This window comes from Hyperoodon ampullatus (assembly GCF_949752795.1).
Source record: "Hyperoodon ampullatus genome assembly, chromosome: X".
In the NCBI taxonomy this organism is placed as follows: Eukaryota; Metazoa; Chordata; class Mammalia; order Artiodactyla; family Ziphiidae; genus Hyperoodon; species Hyperoodon ampullatus.
In genome coordinates this window covers 56,399,419-56,420,848 of record NC_136913.1, presented here as the reverse complement: position 1 = coordinate 56,420,848, position 21,430 = coordinate 56,399,419, and the positions used below count along the sequence as shown (strand labels likewise).

Genomic DNA, 21,430 nt, shown 5'->3' with positions numbered 1-21,430 from the left:
CCATGGGGTGACCCCCCACCATGAATGCTGTGACAACATTCATATGGAGAACACTTCATATTGTCAACCCCTTTGTCAACTTTCCTGGCTATTTTTCTGCACTCTCCCTCCACACCAAGTCCTGTTTCTTCCTCCCCACTGTAGACCACAATTATAGGATTTTTCTGTAGTAAGCCAAGCAAAGAAGAACAAAGTTGACTTTTCTCATATTATTTGAATCTTATTTGATGTGGTTGCCTGGAAAACCACTCGCAGAGCATCTGCCTGCAATGTCTAGGAGTACTAGACACTACTTGAGAGGCTGTCTCAAGCTGAATCTGCGTCAATTCATTTTTAGTACTTTGGTCTGTTTAAAGACCATCACTAGCCTGTGAGGAGGAGAGGACACAGTTACCCACATGAAGACCCACACATGGTTAGAAAACAACCATGTTGGTTTCTGTAAATATGCACATAGGCAGACAAGGTATTAAGCACCTTGCAGAAAGCCAATGATAAACAAGTACTCTAAATCAGCCTTGAGAAGGGGAGGGGAGAGGGCAGAATTATAGGCACTTGGGTTTTCCAGGCTGATAATAAGTAATCAGGTATGAGGCTACAGTTTCAGGTGTTCAGAAACAGGTTTGCCTTTCTTCAAATTTCCAAATCAAAGTAGACTAATAAGCTAGCTTTTCTCATGAAAGGTGCATGTTTTTGGAAGCAGCAGACAGTAGAGAGGACCCTGGCACTGAGTAGATATAAACATGAAGAAATGAGGAATTTGAAGGGGGAAAATGTAAGTGTCAGCCAAACCTTTCTGTAATGGTGACAACAATCATGGTAGACACAGAATAAAGGACAGAGAGCATTATGATGGGGGATTACCCTTGAAAGAGCTGTATCTTCGTTCTGTCAAGTTACTCTGCTACTAAAAAAAAATGCTTTTGGAAATGGTCAATAGATTCGCAAACAAAAGGAAATGATTAAAAAGCCTGTTCATCCCTGGGAGATGTGGGATAGGAAATTGGCTCTGCTTGGCAGCCTAGTCATAGGCTCCAAAGAAAAGCAGCTTCTCATTCCAGGTGGCCAGCTCCACAACACAGGCAGCAGCTAACTGAGGGATATTCCTGGGTTTTCAGGGCCAGCCTGTGCCTGGGTCATCCTGCACCTGTGACTGTTCTGGATTCCTTAGTTCTCTCATCCTAGCCACCACTTAACAACATAAGGTCAGTACCATTATGTCCCCTGGAGAACCCTTCATAGTCAAGTCCACACTCACTCACCCTCTGATGGGTCCTGATCCCTGCTTCACACCTCCTGCTCCTATGCTGAGCCCCAGAGTGCGGTGTGGTATGGTTAAAGATAAAGAAAAGCACCAGCTGGCTGATGGCCACATTGGATATGAAGGGGTCAGCCTGTATCTAGAGCATGGCTGGCCTCCATGGAAGCACCAAAGAGGAAAATCTGGTTTAAAGAGAGAATAAGAGAATGAGGAAGGGAAAGGAAGAAGGAGAAAGAGGAAGAAAAATATTGTACCTCCCAGAGTCATCCCTGCTTCATAGCATTTCCGGAGGCGACAAGATGGACAATTTTTCCTTCGGAATTTATCGATGGTGCAATCATTTCTGCTGGCACACAGGTACTTCTGTTTTCCTGGGAGAACAAATATAAGAGTAGACAGTCCTGTTAATATGTTGCCAGAGTCTCTTTGGAAAGTATTTCTAGGCAGAAAGTGTGTGAAGATATACCCTGCCCAATGAGAGAAGTGGACAGAGAATGGTCCCATATGATTTGATCACAAAGACTCTAACTATTAAACCAGGATGGCTTAATTCAATGCTATATTGTTTGGTTTTCATAGGTGTTTTTCAAAGGGATGAACAATTCAGGTCCTGCTGATACCTCCTTTATTAGGATGACATACTGACTTTTTAAATAAGATGCTCTTTACTAAAAGTCAATAATGTCCATGAGAAAATATGGTGGGAATTGTTACTCCTTTAGCATGGCATAGCAGAGACTTGGGCTCAGGCAATGTTCCCTCCTCCTGACTTCTGTAATCATCATAGGATCATACTTGAGCTAATAACATGCTTATTTTTCATAATACAATTAAGCCTTCTATAAAAGAGAACTCCATGTGATTTTTAATTGTTTTTAAAATATTAGTGATCATACCCTCAATCCTGCAGGTTATAAAAATCAAACAGATAAAGCCCACTCTTTGCAAAGTAAACACAGAAAATGAAAGGAAGTCCTCTGAAGCTAGCAGAAGAAAAACAATCAGTGTCATGCACATGTGAAGTTGTGAGAGATACACAGAAATATACACACACAAACACACCACTCACATTCTCAGACTCAGAAATCCTTAGGATTATAGCTGTTCAAAGAAAAACACGGAGGCCCGCTCAGAAACACATATTTCACTCAATACTTTGTCTCCTTGCTCCTCGCACAGGCCTGGCACACAGTAGGCCTTCAATAAACTGACTGAATGAATACTCAAGTGGAACAGAGAGATCCAGAGGCACATAGGGTCACCAGCAGAAATAGACAGCGGTACATACCCTGCTGCTCTGAAACATGCAGAACTTACACTTATGGCCCTGCCCCCAGACTGAGCCTGTGCATTCCTTCATCGCACCCCTTTTTTTCTCCAAGTCCTTGGTATTTTTTTCTCTCATTTACTTCTGTGCTTTACTTTATGGGATAGACCGAGATTTTAAGGAGGCTTCTTTTGGCAGAATAAGAATGTTTGTAGTAGAGAAAAGGAATAAAAATTGAAGAACAATTGCTATTTGATATCAGGGGAAAAGCCCACAAATTAGCTGTAGCTCAGCTTTCCTCTCTCTTCACTCAGTCTAAAATTTACATTACAGTCACATCTATTGTAGTAGGTTATTTTTTGTAGGACATTCACTGTAACCAGGTTAGCAAAATTTTATTTTCCTTCCTCTCCCCCTTTCTTTTTCCTTCCCTCCCTCCCTCTTTCTCTTCCCTTTGTCAAAGGACTCTGAAATTCTGGGCTTGAAGGAACTATTAAAAATCACCCCAGGACAACACTTTCATTCCAAGGATGAGTTTTGGGGAGGTGACTTGCCTGAAGAACACTGAATTGGAGGCACCTTAAGGAAGAAAAACTACCATTTAATAGGCACTTACTATGAACAAGGCCTGTGTGAGGGGGTTTACATATGCTATTTAAATAAACCGCCTTGGCAATGCTTTGAGGTAGGTACTGTCATCACTTTCACTCAACAATGAAAAAACTAAGGCCTCTAGGCCAATACCCTTTCTACCATACTGCAGGATTTTATTTGTAGAAATAGAACACATAATTTGCTAACAGCTTCTTTCTGCTGCAAACTGAGGACTGTAATATGTTCACAGAAGGGATGGTGCTTTGATGATTGCCATATAGCCTTTGGGTGTCAACTCCTAGAAGGCAGGCCCTGTACCCAATTCCAGTGGGTTCATTTCCAGTGCTGTGGGTATTCTAGACCTGGGACACCCCCACAGTTTCAGTGTTGCTGCAATCCTCAAGACTACAGGCAGACCTCAGACATATTGCGGGTGTGGTTCCAGACTACTGCAATAAAGTGAATATGCCAGTAAAGGGAGTCACATGAATTTTTGGTTTCCCAGTGCATATAAAGGTTACATTTACACTCTACTATATAATACCTATTTATTTATGTATTTTAAATAACATATAATAACATAAAGTAATAATAAATAAAAACCTAATATAAAACATAATAATGTAAAATAAAAATCCATCCCATTTGATTAGCTTACAAAAGTTAATAAGAATCTTGTACAAATTAAGTATAACAGGGATTACTATATACCCCATTATACAGCTGAAGAAAATGATGCTCATTAAAATGACATTGACCTGCATGGCACCACACAGTTTATTTGTTCCATATCATAGTCCATAAGGCTATGAATTTTACATATTGGAAAGAATTTTAAACACTGGTCACACCACCCCTACTTCTCCATAAAAAGCTTGAATCCCCTCTATAGCATCCCTGCCCCACCTTTTCTTGAATTGCAGCCCACTTCATTTCTGGACTCTGTTATGAGGCTCTTACTTCCAGGAAACTCAGTGTCTGTCTCTTTGTAGCTTTGACCCATTGGTAATAATATATAATAATGATGTATTATTAAAAATAGATAATCTTTGATCTGTAAAGGACTTTAAAAGCCTTCTAATAAAATGTCCCAAAGTAGTGCTTGACTCCTCAGTTATGAAAATGGCCTCAAGGTATTGAAATGACATGCCCCAAATCACAGGAAATTGGTAGAGCCAGCACAAGATCTAGTAAATGCATCCAGTGGAGACATGTTGTGGGTGGGTGTAGTCTTAAGACTGAGCACTCTGAGGATGTTAAGTATCTTTGTTTATTGTCTAGCAAGTGTATGGCCTTCTCAGTTGACAAAAGAACTGTGTAAATGGGATCTGGGCCTGCTCCAAGATGGTCCTAGAAGGTCCTCTGTTCCCATGCTGTAGCCAAGGTGACTGACTAATTAACATAGAGAACACAAACTACAACCCATCTTCTTCTCCTCCTCAGATTCTACAAACATTACACCTGACTCTTTGACACTGTTGACCTCCAACAGCAAAATTTTATCAACAACCTATAATCAGTCTCACAAAAAATGTCATTGTGAAAACTCTGGCAAAATATAAAAACCCCTCTCACATGCTGAAGGAAGTAAGTCCAAACTCTAGAACTACAAACAGATCACACATTTAAATACTTGATAACTCTCTTATTAGAACAGCTCAAACCCTTTATTCCTGTGAATGGTCACATAATGAGCTGATATGAGGTCCTCATATGGTCCTCAACAGTCATGCCAGCTGGCTCTGAAATTCTTGACTGCCTGATAGGGTTCTGCATTTTTCTTCATGGGTCCTATTCTTCCATCATAAACCTTAAAGTCTGATTCAAAGCTCCAGCAGAAACAAAGGTCACAGGACAGGCTTCAGATATTTTCTCCAGAGACTCCCCATTTCTGTTGTTTTCTGTCAGCCCCATTGGTGCTGCCATGCAGTATGAGCTGAGGTCAATGTCTGATTAGGTTTCTTTCAATTTGTTCATTGTGAAAAATCCTATATGGAGCTGAGGAGGTAAAGTAGGGGAGTTATCCACCATCTGTGGCACCACATCATGCAAATGAGAAGAGGGTCAAGTCATCGTCTTTATTATGAACCTATAAAGAAGAGTGAAGAAGTAGGACTTCTCATGCTTCATAAATAGAGTGTTAGTACAGGGCCTATATAAACAAACCTAAAAACAAAACAAAACAAATCTCCTTTATTGAGGTATGTAAAAGAAGACCGGAATTAAATGGAAAGATGTACAGTGTTCCTGGAAGGGAAGATGCAAGACTGCAAGGATGCCAGTCTTTTCCCCAGTTAAATCTATAAATTTAAACCAACCCAAACAAAATTTTGGCAACATTATCGCAAAGTTTATCTAAAGGAATAAAATGTGTGATATTGCCAAGATATTTTTGAAAAAGAAGAGTAATGAGACTTTTCCTACTAGACATTTAAAGTATTATAATGCCATAATAATTACAACAGTTTGGTATTGACTCAGCATAGACCTATCAGTGCAAGAGACCAGAAAAGCCAAAAACAGACTCTGCACATGTAATATGTCATTCTAAATCAGTAAAGAAAGGATGATTTATTCATTAAATGGTGTCAGAACAACTCATTATTCACTTGGAAAAGATAATAAAGTTAAATTACTAGTTGAAACCAAAATAAATTCCAGATGGATTAAATATGTCAATAAAAAAACAAAAACAAATTATTGAAATATTGTTAGATATTGAAATATTGTAGGTGAACATTTTTAATTTTTGAAGGTCCAAAAGGGATTTTTAAAACATGACAATAAAGAATACATAAGCAAAAATTCTGACAGACTCGACTAGAAAAAATTTAAACTTTTTTATGTGAAACAAACATAATAATACAATTTAAAGACAATCATGAACTAAAAAATACATATCAGTATCAAGTAGGTAAAAGCAGTGGTCAATTTCCTTGACATATAACGATGAACAATACAACAGAAAGATGGGCAACAGACATGAACAGGCAATTAAAAGAAGAACCACAAAAGATCAGTAAGCATATGAAATTTGTGCAATTTCAATTTTATTAATAATTATAGAAATACTATTTAAATAAGATATCATTTTCACAAGGAAGACTGGTAAAAATTTAATACTAATTACTGGTGAAAAGGTATTGTTAGTGGGTGTGTAAACTTTTTAGAGAGCAATTTTGCCATATACCTAAAAAAATTAAATTCACATAAACTTCAACCAGTAATTCAACTTTTGGAATGTTTTATAAGAAGATAATAAGTTAAGCACAAAAAAAGTAGTTCAATGCAGCATTATTTAAACAGGGAATGCAGTCAGCCCTTCATAGTCATGTGTTTCACATCCGTGAATTCAACCAACCATGGATTGAAATTTCAACTGTATTCATTCTATTATGCCAGTTTATTTTTATTATTTATTTATTTGTTATTCATAGTTTTTTTTTTCCCTTTTTCACGGCACTATAGTGACATACAGAATTATATTAGTTTCAGTTGTACAACATAGTGATTTGACGTTCATATACTTTAGGATTTTATCAGCATGATAAGCCTAGTAACCATCTGTCATCATACAAAGTTATTACAATATTATTGATTATATTCCCTATGCTGTACATCACAGCTGTGACTTATTTTATAATTGGAAGCTTTTATCTCTTAATCCCCTTCACCTATTTCTCCCAACCCCTCACCCTCCTCCCCTCTGGTGACTACCAGTTTGCTCTCTGAATTTATGAGTCTGTTTTGTTTTTTCATTTGTTTTTTAAAATCCACATATAAGTGAAATCATATGGTATTTATCTTTCTCTGTCTCACTTATTTCACTTAGTATAATACCCACTGTATATATATACCACACCTTCTTTATCCATTCTTCTATTGATGGACGCTTAGGTTGCTTCCATATCTTGGCTATTGTAAATGATGCTGCAATTAACATAGGGATACATATAATCTTTTTGAATTAGTGTTTTCATTTTCTTCAGATAAATGCCCAGAAGTGGAACTGCTGGATCATATGGTAGTTCTATTTTTAATTTTTTGAGGACCATCCATACTGTTTTCCATAATGGCTGCACCAATTTACAATCCCACCAATAGTGCATGAGGGTTCCCTTTTCTCCACATCCTCTCCAACACTTGTTTTTTGTTTTTATTTTAATAGATCTTTACTGGAGTATAATTGCTTCACAATACTGTGCTAGTTTCTGTTGTACAACAAAGTGGTTCAGGCATATGCATACATATATCCCCATATCCCCTCCCTCTTGATCCTCCCTCCCACCCTCCCTATCCTGCCCCTCTAGGTGGTCACAAAGCACAGAACTGATCTCCCTGTGCTATGCTGCTGCTTCCCACTAGCTAACTATTTTACATTTGGTAGTGTATATATGTTGATGCCACTCTCACTTGGCACCAGCTTCCCCCTCCCCTCGGTGTCCTCAAGTCCATTCTCTATGTCTATGTCTTTATTCCTGTGCTGCCATTAGGTTCATCAGTACCGTTTTTTTACCTTCCATATACATGTGTTAGCATACGGTATTTGCTTTTCTCTTTCTGACTTACTTCACTCTGTATGACAGACTCTAGGTCCATCCACCTCACTACAAATAACTCAATTTCGTTTCTTTTTATGGCTGAGTAATATTCCATTGTTGTCTTTTTGATGATAGTCATTCTAACAGGTGTGAGGTGATATCTCACTGTGGTTTTGATTTGCATTTCTCTGATAATTAGTGATCTGCATTTCTCTGATAATTAGTGACGTTGAGCATCTTTTCATGTGCTTGTTGGCCATCTGTATGTGTTCTTTGGAAAAATGTCTATTCAGGTCCTCTGCTCATTTTTTGAGTTGTTCATTTTTTTGTTTTTGTTTTTTTGTGTTTTTTTTTTTGTTTTTTTCGGTGATGTTGGGTTGTGTGAGTTCTTTATATATTTTGGACATCAACCCCTTATCTGACATATCATTTGCAAATATCTTCTCCCATTCAGTAGGTTGCCTTTCTGTTTTGTCGATGGTTTCCTTCACTATGCATAAGTATTTTAGTTTGATGTAGTCTCATTTGTTTATTTTTGCTTTTGTTGCTTTTGCCTTAGGAGACAGATCCAAAAAAGGATTGCTAGGACTGATATCAAAGAGTGTACTGCCTTTGTTTTCTTCTAAGAGTTTTACAGTTTCAGGTGGACTATGCCATTTTATATAAGGGACTTGAGCATCCACATATTTTGGCATCCACCAGCGCTTCTGGAACCAATCCCCAGCAGATACCAAGGGACGACTGCATTGGAAAAATTTAAATGTGCAACATTAAGAGAATGATTAAATAAATTATTCTATATTCATGCAAAGGAACACTGTGCAGTCAGTGTCTTATTTTTTAACTTGGAAGGATATTCGCAATATACTATTTTATTCAAAAAACAATAATGGTGTTATCAAACAACGTATTTTATTGAATCCCACTTTTAAAGCTTAAGGCTTTAGAGAACATCCATTCAAGTTATTTTATTCTTTTGTGGTGAACCTTTTTTACAAATGAAACATTACATAGAGTCCCCATATAATGTAACAGATGAAAATTAAACTTAATGTGCCTGAAGCAGGCATAGGAAACTTAGAACTTCTGCTAGACCTCTCCTTTTCTCCCCTTCTCTGCAGCTTTATCACTGTGGTACACCTTAGAGAAACTCTATAGGACTCCCTAGGGCTTTGTGGAAAAGTTTAGAGACCTACATGACTTAGTCCAACCCTCAGTATCTCCTATTTCACAGACTAAGAAACTTAGACTCAGAGAATGGAAAAAACTTGCTTAAGGTCTTACCATGAGTCAATGTCAAAGTAGCAACAAGAATCCATGTCTCCCTATCCCCAGTCTAGCAGTTCAGTGCTATTCTCACATAAGATAATAGATGTAAAAATAACATAAAGCATAAATCATTATACAGATCTTATCTATTATTATTATTTAAATAATACACTCCTTGAATATCAGAAGAGGCAAGGACCTCTGCAGAGATCATCTAGTCCAACACTCTTATTTTACAGGTGAAGAAATTGAGATCCAGAAAGCAGAGTGGACTTGACCAAGGTTAAACAATGTGTCAATGACAGTGATGGAACTAAAACTCAGGTTTCCTGCCCACAATGTTCTTTGTACATTTGCTTTATTACTTCAAAATCATTTTCATATTCATTATCTTGCTGAGCCTTTCTTCAAAGTAGGGAGGGTACAGAACATTATCCTCAATTTATGAGGAAACATGAGATACAGAGTGCCTATTGAGGCCAAAGAATATAGCCCAGTTTCAATCCAGGCTACCATATGCTTTCTACTGAACCACTATAAAACCAAGCAAATATTTTATTGAATATTTGCCTCTCTCCCGACTTATTTGCCCTGTATTTTCTACATATACCCATTGCCTCTTCCTAGTGTCAAGGAAGAGTAATCCTTGACTTTCCTAGAGAAAGCAATGGAGAGAGGAGGTAACCCACTGTGCTTTGGGTACTATTCCAGGTGCCTTTAAAGATGCTGACTCACTTAATTCTTGTCAAAATTCTTCCAGGTAGCTACTATTCTTAATTTAGGGTTGAGGAAAATAAGGCTCAGAGATGCTGAATGACTCACCTACAGTTACCAGCTAATAAGTGGCAGAAGCAGAATCAGAAGCCAGGTCTGTATGACCTGTGATATAGATGCTTGTCTTTGTCAGTGTGATATCTTTTCTCATATGGACCCTGACACTATATTTCAAAGAAAGAGGTAGCACAGAATAGTAAAAGATCATAGAGCAGGAAGGAGGAAGACCTGAGGACCAGCCCTGTGGTCTTACTGAATCACTATGTGACCCATATTTCTACTTATCTTTTCTTTTTCTTTTTTCTTTCTTTCTTTTTTTTTTTTTTTTTTTTTTTGGCTGTGTTGGGTCATAGCTATGGCATGTGGGATCTTTTGTCGCAGTGCAGGCTCTTTGTTGTGGTGCACGGGCTTTTCTCTACTTGTGGCGTGTGGGTTTTCTCTCTCTAGTTGTGGTGCATGGGCTCTGTAGTTGTGGTGTGTGGGCTCTGTACTTTGCGGCAGGTGGGCTCTCTCATTGAGGCGTGTGAGCTCAGTAGTTGTGGCACGTGGGCTTAGTTGTCTTGTGGCATGTGGGATCTTAGTTCCCTGTCCAGGGATCAAACCCATGTCCCCTGCATTGGAAGGCGGATTCTTTACCACTGGGTCACCAGGGAAGTTCCTCTACTTCTCTCTTCATCTTTTTCTCCTGATCTATAACTAGAAGGGAATATGTTAGGCATTAAGAAAATAGTAGCAGACTAAGGAAGGTAGGTTCAGAAGTCTTCTATTCACATTAGTATTTGTGATGGAAGTCTCAGAGTCCCTGAGTGTGACTCTAGGGGGGCTGAAGCCAGTCTGCATATCTATCTTGTTTTTCCAATCTCAAATCTCTTGACTTTAAGGGCTTTCTCTGACAAACAAAGACAGTACCCTACAGAAAGAAGTAGCTAAGTGCCTCTTCCCTGAGTGACCTACATAGACTGGAAGGAGACCAAGGCCTGTTTAGGGCCATGTATCCTGTGGACATTACTTTCTCTGGGGCTGAGGCAGCCTAGAACATCTGGCCTAATCACCCAAGGTCTCTCTTCTATGAAAAGCAATCCCAAGCCTTATTGATTCCTAGTACTTTTTTTTTTTCTCCTAGAATACTGCTCTTTGGCCTGTGGAACAGACTAGACAACTCTAAACAACACAGTCTGTGCCCTGCCAAAGGGCAAGTCGTTTGTGAGAAGAACTTATAAGGTAGCTGAGTCCTTGTGATTCTAGGGCTGCAACCATTCCCCCACCTGTCCCACCCACCCAGAAACACAGATGGCCGTTAACCCAGTACCATGATGGGCCCTCAGCCAGGCCCCTCAGCTAATGCTCAACAGGAATGCTTCTTGGGAGTGGTTATAAACCCATGATCATTTTGATTCTTTTTTTTTTTTTTTTTTTTTTTTTTTTTTGCGGTACGCGGGCCTCTCACTGTTGTGGCCTCTCCCGTTGAGGAGCACAGGCTCCGGACGCGCAGGCTCAGCGGCCATGGCTCACGGGCCCAGCCGCTCCGCGGCATGTGGGATCTTCCCGGACCGGGGCACGAACTCGTGTCCCCTGCATCGGCAGGCGGACTCTCAACCACTGCGCCACCAGGGAAGCCCTTGATTCTTTTGATGTTATAGTTAGCTCTACTTAGGGGGACAGGAATCAAGCCCACACTCCTCTTCTTGGCTTTCTGTACTTTCCACAATCTGGCCCAAGCTCCACAAAATAGAAATGAAAAGAGTACTAGAGTGGCAGTCAGAACAGCAGGTGTCAAATCCCAGCTCCAAATGGCCTCAGGCAAGGTCTTGAACCTTGAACCTTGATTACTCATCTAAAAAATGAGGATATAAATAATGGCATTACCTCCATCCTAGAGTTATACAAAACAAGTAATATAGAATACACGTGCAAGTGACTTGTAAAAGGGAAAATATCAGGTACATTAGATCAGTTATGTATAATGTTACTGAGTCTATCTTGTCTTCTATTCCCCTCCAAGAGCAACCTTCTTATGACTATGCTACTCTCTTCATTGGCCCCTGCCCTGGCCACAAACATACCATCCTCTGCCTCCTGCCCCCAGTACACACACACATACACTTCTCTGTGAAAGAAAACCCTGCAGTGTTCAGTTCCAGACCACGTTCCCTAGCTACTGCAATGCATATAGACCTCCTGCTTCAAGGGGACAGCAAGTAGTAGGTGAGGCTGACAAGTTTGATGGTGGCTAGGTCACGAATAGCCTTGAATGCAATGCTATGGAGTTTAAACCTTAACACAATGAAATATTTGAATACATCATTGAATTCAACCATAGAAGATGTTTAATAACTATCCTCTGATGGTTAAAGGACAATCTTTGTGTGTATACCTACTATGTTCCAAGCACTATTCTAGGCAACCAGGGAAACAACAGTGAATAATACAATCAAAAGCCTTGCCCTCAAGTTGGGTGATCTTGGTGGAAACAGATTAGTAATAAGTGAGTGATAAATAATAATTTAGATATTTTCAGATGGTGATACATATAATGAAAGAAATAACACAGAGTGCTGTGATAGGAGAGTTAATTTAGGTAGAGTGGGGAAAGATTATCTGAGGATGAGGTTTTGAGCTGAAACTTGAATAATAGCATCAGACATGCAAAGAGCCAGGGGGAAAAATTCTCAAGAGAAGTAATAGCAAATACAAAGCCTTAAAGTCATGAATGAATTTGGTGTGTTGTTGGAACAGCAAGGTGGCCAGTGTGACTGGCATATGATAAGGGAGGGGAGGTGGTAGGAAGAGTTGATTCGATGGCAGAACCAAAATGCTTATGCCTGGTTTCACTCCCAGTAGTTTTTATTCAATTGACTGGGGGTAAGTGTGGGCACTATGATTTTTTTTTAACACTCCCCTATTGTTTCTAATGTGCAGCTAGGGGGAGAGAACTGCTGATGTTGGACCTTGCCGGTGAGTTGACTGCTTATGTAGTTCTGCAGCTGACATCAGGTTAATAACAGGATGAATGTTTGACATTGAAATAGCACCTGACAATTCACAAAACTCTTTGGTTTTTTGCTTCTCGAGAGACTAGTGAGGTTCAGTTCACTCAGATGAACATTGTCGGGAGCACCAAACAGATAATATATGTTCTTCAGATGGGATTTGGAAAGACCATCTTGGAGAAGTACAGGCTCCAAGCTCACCAAGGACAACACTATGAAGAATAGGCAGCTCACTTCTGCCAAGGTCATCTGACATTTGGTCAGACCCAAATTGTATGTTCTCCAGCTGTCTACCCTTATGTTCTGTGCAGCGTTGTGCTGGAGTTGGTTTGTAGTGATTCATAAATACCAATTCTGAGCATCTTCACAATTTCGCATTCAGTGCTGTCATACTGGTAGCTTGAAATTGGTCCTGATAAGAGTATCTACATCATGGAAATTAGTGAACAGTACAAATATCAAGGCTTCCTGCTGACCCCTGCCCCCTCGCAGGCAGAAACCGTTTATTGGCACGACACCAGTCCCGCCCTTGTGGTAGCTTTACTTCCTTCTAGTTGAGTCTGACCCTGTTGTTCTTTTCTCCACACACTTTCACCTGAGCACACCTCTGGGGTTTGGTAATATGATTAGAAGCACAGTTTATGTAGCCTCAATTTCATTTTAGAAACATATTGCCATCTTCACATACTTTACCCAATAGATGTGTTCCTGAACAGTAGTGTATAAGTCACATTTCTTTAAACTGAATTCTCATTTGAGTGTACAGTGGGGATTGATCATTTAAAGAAACACTGTATTGAACAGTTCTGTAAGGTCAAGACAATCATTCTTTTGTAAAATTAACAGCAACTATTTCATTTATAAATTTTGTCAAATACAAATTTTGCATAGTCTTACAACCTTTGTGGAGGACAATTTGGCAAAAGCTTTCAAAATTGAAATGTACATATGCTTTGACCCAGCACATGTTTGCACATGTGTGGCATGACACATATACGAGAACATTCTCTGCAACATTGTTTATAATAGCAGAAGACTGGAAACAACATAAATGCTCATCAATAGATGGAGTCATACAATTCAGCCATTTAAAAATGAAGCAGTTCTGTATAAACTGAGTGGAACAATCTCTAAGATATATAGTAAAGTGGGAAAAAATTTGCAAAACAGCACAGAACACAGGTTGTCTGGGGAAAAATTGATGTATTTTCTATATGTGTCTATAAATGAATATACTATGTATACAAGGGCACACAAGAAACTAATAAATATTGGTTGCCTCTGAAGAAGAGTACTGCATGCCAGAAGGATGGGGGGATGGAATTATTTTTCACACTTTAACCTTTTGTCATTTTAAAATTTTGTACCATGTGCATGTATTGTCTGCTTTAAACTTAGATTTAAAATAGTCACAGCTCTGTTAGGCTTCCCTGTTTCCTTGAGACAAATCATTTACCCTTTCTAGGCGTCAGTATCCCTATCTATACAACAAGGGGGTTAAACTCCATACTTCAGAGAGGAAACCAAAACGGGTTGTCCCCAAGCACATCCTAGTCCCCAATTTATTGAGTCACCATTCACAACAGGTGTGTTTCCTGTTCACCATACTGTGCAATTAGGGAAGCTGCTTTTCTAATATGGCCAGAGAAGGTACTTCTGTTATTGACAAAAAATGTTAGTTAGCAAATACCTACTGAAAACCCAATGGTCCAGGGCTTCCCTGCTGGCGCAGTGGTTGAGAGTCCGCCTGCTGATGCAAGGGACACAGGTTCGTGCCCCGGTTCGGGAGGATTCCACATGCCGTGGAGCGGCTGGGCCCATGAGCCATGGCCACTGAGCCTGCACGTCCGGAGCTTGTGCTCCGCAGTGGGAGAGGCCACAACGGTGAGAGACCCGCGTACCGCACAAAAAAACCCACAAAAACAAAAAACAAAACAAAACAAACAAACAAACAAAAAAAACCAATGGTCCAGCCCTGTGCTGAAGTCTGTAGAGGAGAAAGAGAAATTATAGCTCTTGCCCTTTAGGAGTTTGCATCTAGTGGGAGATGAAATAGCAATAATAAAAAAGAGGATGAGAGAGTTATGGAATGAGGCAAGGAGGTGTAGGTCATGACTTGACTACAATGGCTCACTGTGAGGACATTTCTTTCTGTTGAGAAAATGATGGGGGAGCATGAGGAGGAGAATTCAGTAATCTCTCAATAAATTAATATTCATCCCAGAGACTAAGAGACTATAACATAGACTGTGAAATTTCTATTACCTGTTCTTAGCTATTTGTTAATTGGCAAAGAAGTATGGTGTGGTGGCAGGAGCAAGAACTTAGGAGTCAGAGGGACTGGGTTATGAGTCCCAGCAATGTCACTTACTAGTTATGGTAAATAGCATAAACTTGGGCAAACAGCATAAACCTCTTTGAATCTGTTTCCTCCTTTGTAAAATGGGTATCATATCATCCACTTTTGCAGAGCCATGGACATTTAAAATAACTTCTATAAAGCATCTGACAAATTTTAGCTACTTGGTAAACAAGAGCTGTTTGAATGGTGTGCATTCTCCTGGAATCATGTGGAATGCGAAAAGAACTGACCAAGGCTGAAGTTACTGCTGAAATCTTTATTGTGCAGCATTCAAGGACTGTACTTAATGTTATTTATTTATCAAGTACTCCACAATAAAAAGCTTCTATAAAATTTCTCAGATTTTTCTTCCTATATATTTCTAAAAACAAAGGTCATCTAAGATCAAATTTGAAAACTGAAATTTAATCTGCAGCTCAAACATACCCTCATTATGCTCCCTTTCTGAGTGCTATTCTGATTTGATTCACTAAAAATTCAAAAACTACTTATCAAGATGATTATAGTGTATACCTTATCAAAACACATGCTTCTTGACAAGATTAATGACGCAGGTGGGGGGGGGGAGAAGGAGGGGCAGAGGAGGAGGAGGAACAAAAGGAAGAAGGGATGAAGAAGAAGGAGAAGGAGAAGAGGAAGAGGAAGAGGAGTAGAAGGGGAAGGGAGGAGGCAGGACTAGGAGAAGAAAAAGGAAGATATGAGAAGAAAAGAAAAAGAAAAGGTTTATAGAATGAAACACTCAATCCTGGGCCTCACTAAGGACCTACCGAGCTCTGTGACAGCTTCAAGAAAAGTTGAAGAAGGCACTACCACCCTCCACCAAGTGCTGCCTCACTGGGCTCAACATTACCTGTGGTGTCACTGCCATCCCTACTGAGGGTAGAAACATTCCTGGTTGCAGGAGGGAAGATGTGAGCTTGTATCCCAATTATTTCATAGCCACCTTCTCCAAGTCTCTCTTCTTCAAGGATTATTTTGAGTTACTTCCCCTTAGGGAGTCACATTGTGATGGACCCTGAGCACTAAGAAGCCAAAATTCCTTTCTGACTCTAGGAAAGCCCCATAAAGGCACCAAAAGATTGATATGGGACACTCATAGAGGAATCAATTGAAACTATAGAGAAAGGAGCCAGGGTAATAGAGTAGGGAAAAAATAGGGCATTGTATTTCCACAAAAATCCCTGCTTACTAGCTGGAACTTTGGAGCAAGTAACTTGACTTCTCTAGACCTCAATTTAGTGCACTGTAAAATAGAGATAATAACTTATAAGTCTGCTGGGACATGTAAATGAAATAATGTGGGCAAAACAACGAACACAATGTCTGGCCCTCATAGGCATTCACTAAGTATTGAAAGAGAAAGAAAAAGAGAGGAGTAAATGAGTAAATTTTTAAAAAATAGAACCTAGGAGAATATGTACAACTAATTGGGCAAAAGAGAGTAATAGGTGTTATATAACATCATCAGAAGACAAAATAATGGTATGCTAATAAGCTGTATAATAAAAGAAATGCAAACAGCTTGCAAATGTTAAGTTAAACTCCTAAAATGAAATAATTAAGAGTATTTGCATTTCACAGCAGTAATCCTGATGGAAACACAGAATTTTACTATGTAAACAAAGCACAGGTAGAGCATTCCAGGCAGAGGAAATGATGTATTTGAAAAGGCATGGAGGTTGGAAAGAGCCAAGATTGATGGATAAAACAAACTGTGAAATTAATGTCTTGTGGCTCATCAAAAACTAAGATATTCAATTAGTCTTGACCAAACACATTGACTCCATACACTTTTTCTTTTCCTTTCTACTAAAAACAAAGTTTTTTTTCTTTTTACAACTTCCTTAAGACAGCCAAATGGGTTTGACTGTTCCTTCCCCCAACCTCTACTTTGGCCTGCATTTTGGTGATTACTACCTGAAAGACCAGTTGCTAGAACTGACCAACAGTCATGGCCAGAAAAATGACATGTGGAGGCTAGTGGGGTATTAGAAGGAATACTGACTGCTTACTTAAAGCACTCCTGGGCTTTACTTTCCAGCCATCAGAGCATAAGAAGGCGGTGAGACTACATCCATCAAGAAAGGTCCACCCATACCATCCATTTGCCATAAAGATAACGTCTTTTCCTGTCATATATTGGGTTGGCCAAAATGTGCCTTCAGTTTTTAAGTAAAAATAAAAGACACATTTTTCATTTTTACCAAGAACTTTATTGAACAGCATATTCACCTTTTTGTTCCACTACCTTCTGCCATTTTTCAGGTAACTTCATAATTCCATCTTCCCAAAACTTTTTATATTTTTGAGCAAAGAACTTTTCAGCTACCTTTTATAGTCTTCCAGGGAATTGAATTTTTTTCCATTAAGAGAATTTTGTAAAACCGAAATAAATGGAAATCTGAAGGTGCAATGTCTGGTGAATACAGAGGATGGATCAGAACTTCCCAGGCAAGCTGTAACAGTTTTTGCCTGGTCATCAAAGAAACATGTGGTCTTGCTTTATCCTGATGGAAGATTATACATTTTCTGTTGACTAATTCTGGATGCTTTCCGTCGAGTGCCGCTTTCAGTTGGTCTAATTGGGAGTAGCACTTGTTGGTATTAACAGTTTGGTTTTCCGAAAGGAACTCAAATAGAGGACTCCCTTCTAATCCCACCATATACACAACATCACCTTCTTTGGATGAAGACCAGACTTTGGTGTGGTTGGTGGTGGTTCATTTCGCTTGGCCCACAGTCTCTTCTGTTCCACATTGTTGTACAGTGTTCACTTTTCACCACCCGTCATTATTTGTTTTAAAAATGGCATGTTTTCATTACGTTTCAGTAGAGAATCACATGTGGAAATACGGTCAAGAGGTTTTTTTTTTTGCTTAAACTTATGTGGAAACCAAATATCAAAGTGATGAACATAACCAAGCTGGTGCAAATGATTTTCAACGCTTGATTTGGATATTTTGAGTATGTTGGCTATCTCCCACATGGTATAATATTGATTTTTCTTAATTAATGTCTTGATTCAGTTGCTATCAACTTCAACTGGTCTATCCGACGATGGAGCATCGTCCAGCAAGAAATCCCCAGCACGAAACTTCACAAACTACTTTTGACACATTCGATCAGTCACAGTACCTTCTCCGTACACTGCACAAATCTTGTTTTATTTTTTTCATTTCAGTCGCATTTTTACCTTTCTTGAAATAATAAAGCATAATGTGCTGAAAATATTGCTTTTTTCTTCCATCTTCAATATTAAAATGGCTGCACAAAAGTTCACCAATTTTGATAAGTCTTTTTTAAAATGCACACTGATATGACAGCTGTCACATACAATCTAACAAAATTGTTTCAAATGAAGTTAAAGACAACTAAGTGCTACTAGAGCCATCTTATGGGAAAATCTGAACAAACCTTTTGGTCAACCCAATACTTCAGTTCCCCAACAAAACTCTCACTGAAAATGTTGAAATCAACTGAATTACAAACAAAAATAATGGTCTCTAGGGCTTTCCTGGTGAAGCAGTGGTTGAGAGTCCACCTGCCGATGCAGGGGACATGGGTTTGTGCCCCGGTCCGGGAGGATCCCACATGCCATGGAGTGGCTAGGCCTGTGAGCCATGGCCGCTGAGCCTGTGCATCCGGAGCCTGTGCTCCACAACGGGATAGGCCACAACAGTGAGGGGCCCGTGTACTGCAAAAAAAAAAAAAAAAAAAAAAAAAAAAAAAAAAAAAAAAAAAAAAGAAAAGAAAAATAATGGTCACTGACAAAATGAGAAGTCTCTTATTAATCTTAAAATTCCTCTATAATGCAGGACCCAAGAAAAATGAATACATTATTCCTTTCCATATGTGATTTGGAAAGTCAGAAGAACACAAAGGTACATGTTGCTCTCCTTTCCTTAATGAAAAACAAACCAAAACCAAACAACAATTACAAAAGAAACAAAAAAACCCCACCCTGGCCAACTTGAGGAACATGAGCTGACAAATGACTCAAACTTTCTGTTATTTTTTCACTGTCCCAGGGTTCCCTAAGTATCTGAGCGTCTTTGCATTTTGGAGCACATTTTCAGCACCAAGGGCACCAGAGTTATTCCTGGGAAACACGGGAGTCATCTTTGGCTCCAAAACATGTAAAATGTTGATAATTCTTAATAATCTAGGGCAAGGAGACTTACAAAATTCCAGTGTTGAAAGATGCTCACACTAAAACATCAGGAATCTAAAATTATTTTCAACTAATGACAGGTAGAGCTAATGTTATTCAGGTTTAGCTGTTCTCACATTGAGTGTAACCCTTCTCTGTTCCCTAAACACTCACCAGTAGGGATCAGTTCATATGTATTCAGCATCTTCCTAAATCATAAACATTTGTATCATCTCTACCTTGCATTTGTTGGTAGCTTTACAACTTACAGATAGTATTCCCATGCATTATCTTGTTTAAACCTCACAGCAATATATGAGCTATTCAGGGAAGTTATTATTATCATTTTACAAATGATGACACTGAAGCTGAGAAAGGTTAACAGAATTGCCCAAGTTCATACAGTTAAGTAAGAGATTAAATCTTTGCCACACAGGGTATTCTCTTATTCCTATTATTTTTTCCATAGTTTTTCAAAATCCAACAAAAATGCTAAATTATAGTCACTCTGCTGTGTTCCAGAAGGCATGAAAACCATTGTACCCATTCCATGAAGAGATATATAAAAATGTTAAAACCTAGACTTCTTGGAGATCAGTTATATGGGAAAGTTCATTTAGGTGGAACATTTCATTTACCTGACAATACTGGAAAAATAAAGGGTTAGAAGTGGAGCATAATATTCATTGTGTTACTCAGTGAAAAATGAATATACACCTAATAAATACCAGAATATATACTAAACACATGCCCATGTAACAGATAAAATATTAAGGTAAATCTAGGCAGAATTAATTAATTGAATATCTATTAAATTCAATATTAATTAATTGAATGTCTATTAAATATTTACTCTATGCCAAGCAGTGTTCTAGATGCTAGGGATATATCAATGAACAAATAATCACAAGTTCCTATCTTGACTAACATCCATTTTAATGTGTGTGGGGAAGTGAAAGAGGGAAGGAAGCAGAAAATAAACAATACACATAATAAATTAGGAAATTAAATTGTATGTTAGAAAGCAACAAGTACTATGTACAAAAAGCATGGTAAGGGGAATGGGGAGTGCTGAGTGACAATGATTTTAACTTGAGTGGTGAAGGCAGGTTTCATTGAGGTGACACTTGTCCAAAACTTGAAGGAAGTGAGAAAGTGTGCCACACAGTTATCTCAGGGAAGATCATTAATGGCCGAGGGAGCAGTTGATGTAGGTCCCTAATGTGGGAGAATACTTATCATGTTTGAGAATTGGCAAAGAAGGCAGTGCAGCTACAGCACGGAAAATGTGGTAAACAGGGTCTGAGAGGCAACAGCAGAAAAGATCATTTGTGATCTTATAGGTCATTAACTTATAGGTCAAATACTCTTAAAATAAGTGAGATGGGGATACACTGGAGGATTCTGAGTAGAGGGGAAACATGGTCTGGCTTATATGTTTATATCACATGCAAAAAAAATCTTTCCTCTTGCTTGTCAAATGAAAAACAACATTGGGATACGTGACCTCAGGAACAGCAGAAGGATCCTGAAAATCCAATTAACTTTCAGGGTCTTTTTTTCCCTGGACACTGTAGATATTCACTTTTTTAAAGGTTGAGGAGTGCTCGATCAAAACACTTTAGACTGGAGTAATGTCAGAGTAAATGATGAAGTGAGGAACTCCTAAAATTCTCTCCTCCATTAAATAAATTAGAAAACTGGTCAAATGATGGTCAGAATAAACATTTTCAGAACTCTAGAAATTAACCAAATACTTATAGCAATCTGAGGAGGATTTATTCAAAGCTTTATGACATTTAAACTTGCCCTATTGCCCATCATCCCCTCCCAGCTCCATAGTAACCAAGAAAACCAACAGTCTGCAATGATGGTGAAAACTAGCAGCCTAGTAATCACTGGAGGAGGCAGAATGGGGCTGAGACTCCTTTTAAAGCCCCCCTTTCAGAGAACTGTCACTATTTGACCACCTGGGGGTTCCCTGAAAGACTCCATTTTCAGGGCTATGCTTATTTAACCTGACTCAGAGCTTGCCCAGTGTGAATAGCTTTTTCCCTGGGGGAGTTTGTAGAAAATAACAGAGACAAATGTTGAACATCAAGGCTGGCTGAGTTGGTGGTAACAATTGTGGCAAACAATGAGCTAACCAAAAAGCTTAAAAAAGAGGTGGAGAAATGAGGTGTCCAATGGAGGCTTTGAAAAGCTCCAACATATTCCCAGGC

At 38.9% G+C, this 21,430-nt stretch overlaps 1 protein-coding gene across 2 annotated transcripts in view; it reads right to left on the bottom strand.

Annotated features, from left to right (window-relative positions):
- AR (androgen receptor) overlaps positions 1 to 21,430 on the bottom strand; it is a gene marked incomplete at both ends in the record, with an annotated part of 171,872 nt that overhangs the window by 31,838 nt on the left and 118,604 nt on the right. For both annotated transcript variants that reach the window (XM_079727036.1, XM_079727037.1), the window contains one exon: positions 1,516 to 1,632. In XM_079727036.1, coding sequence (XP_079583162.1) covers positions 1,516 to 1,632 — 117 coding nt within the window. The remainder of the gene's footprint in view (positions 1 to 1,515; positions 1,633 to 21,430) is intronic.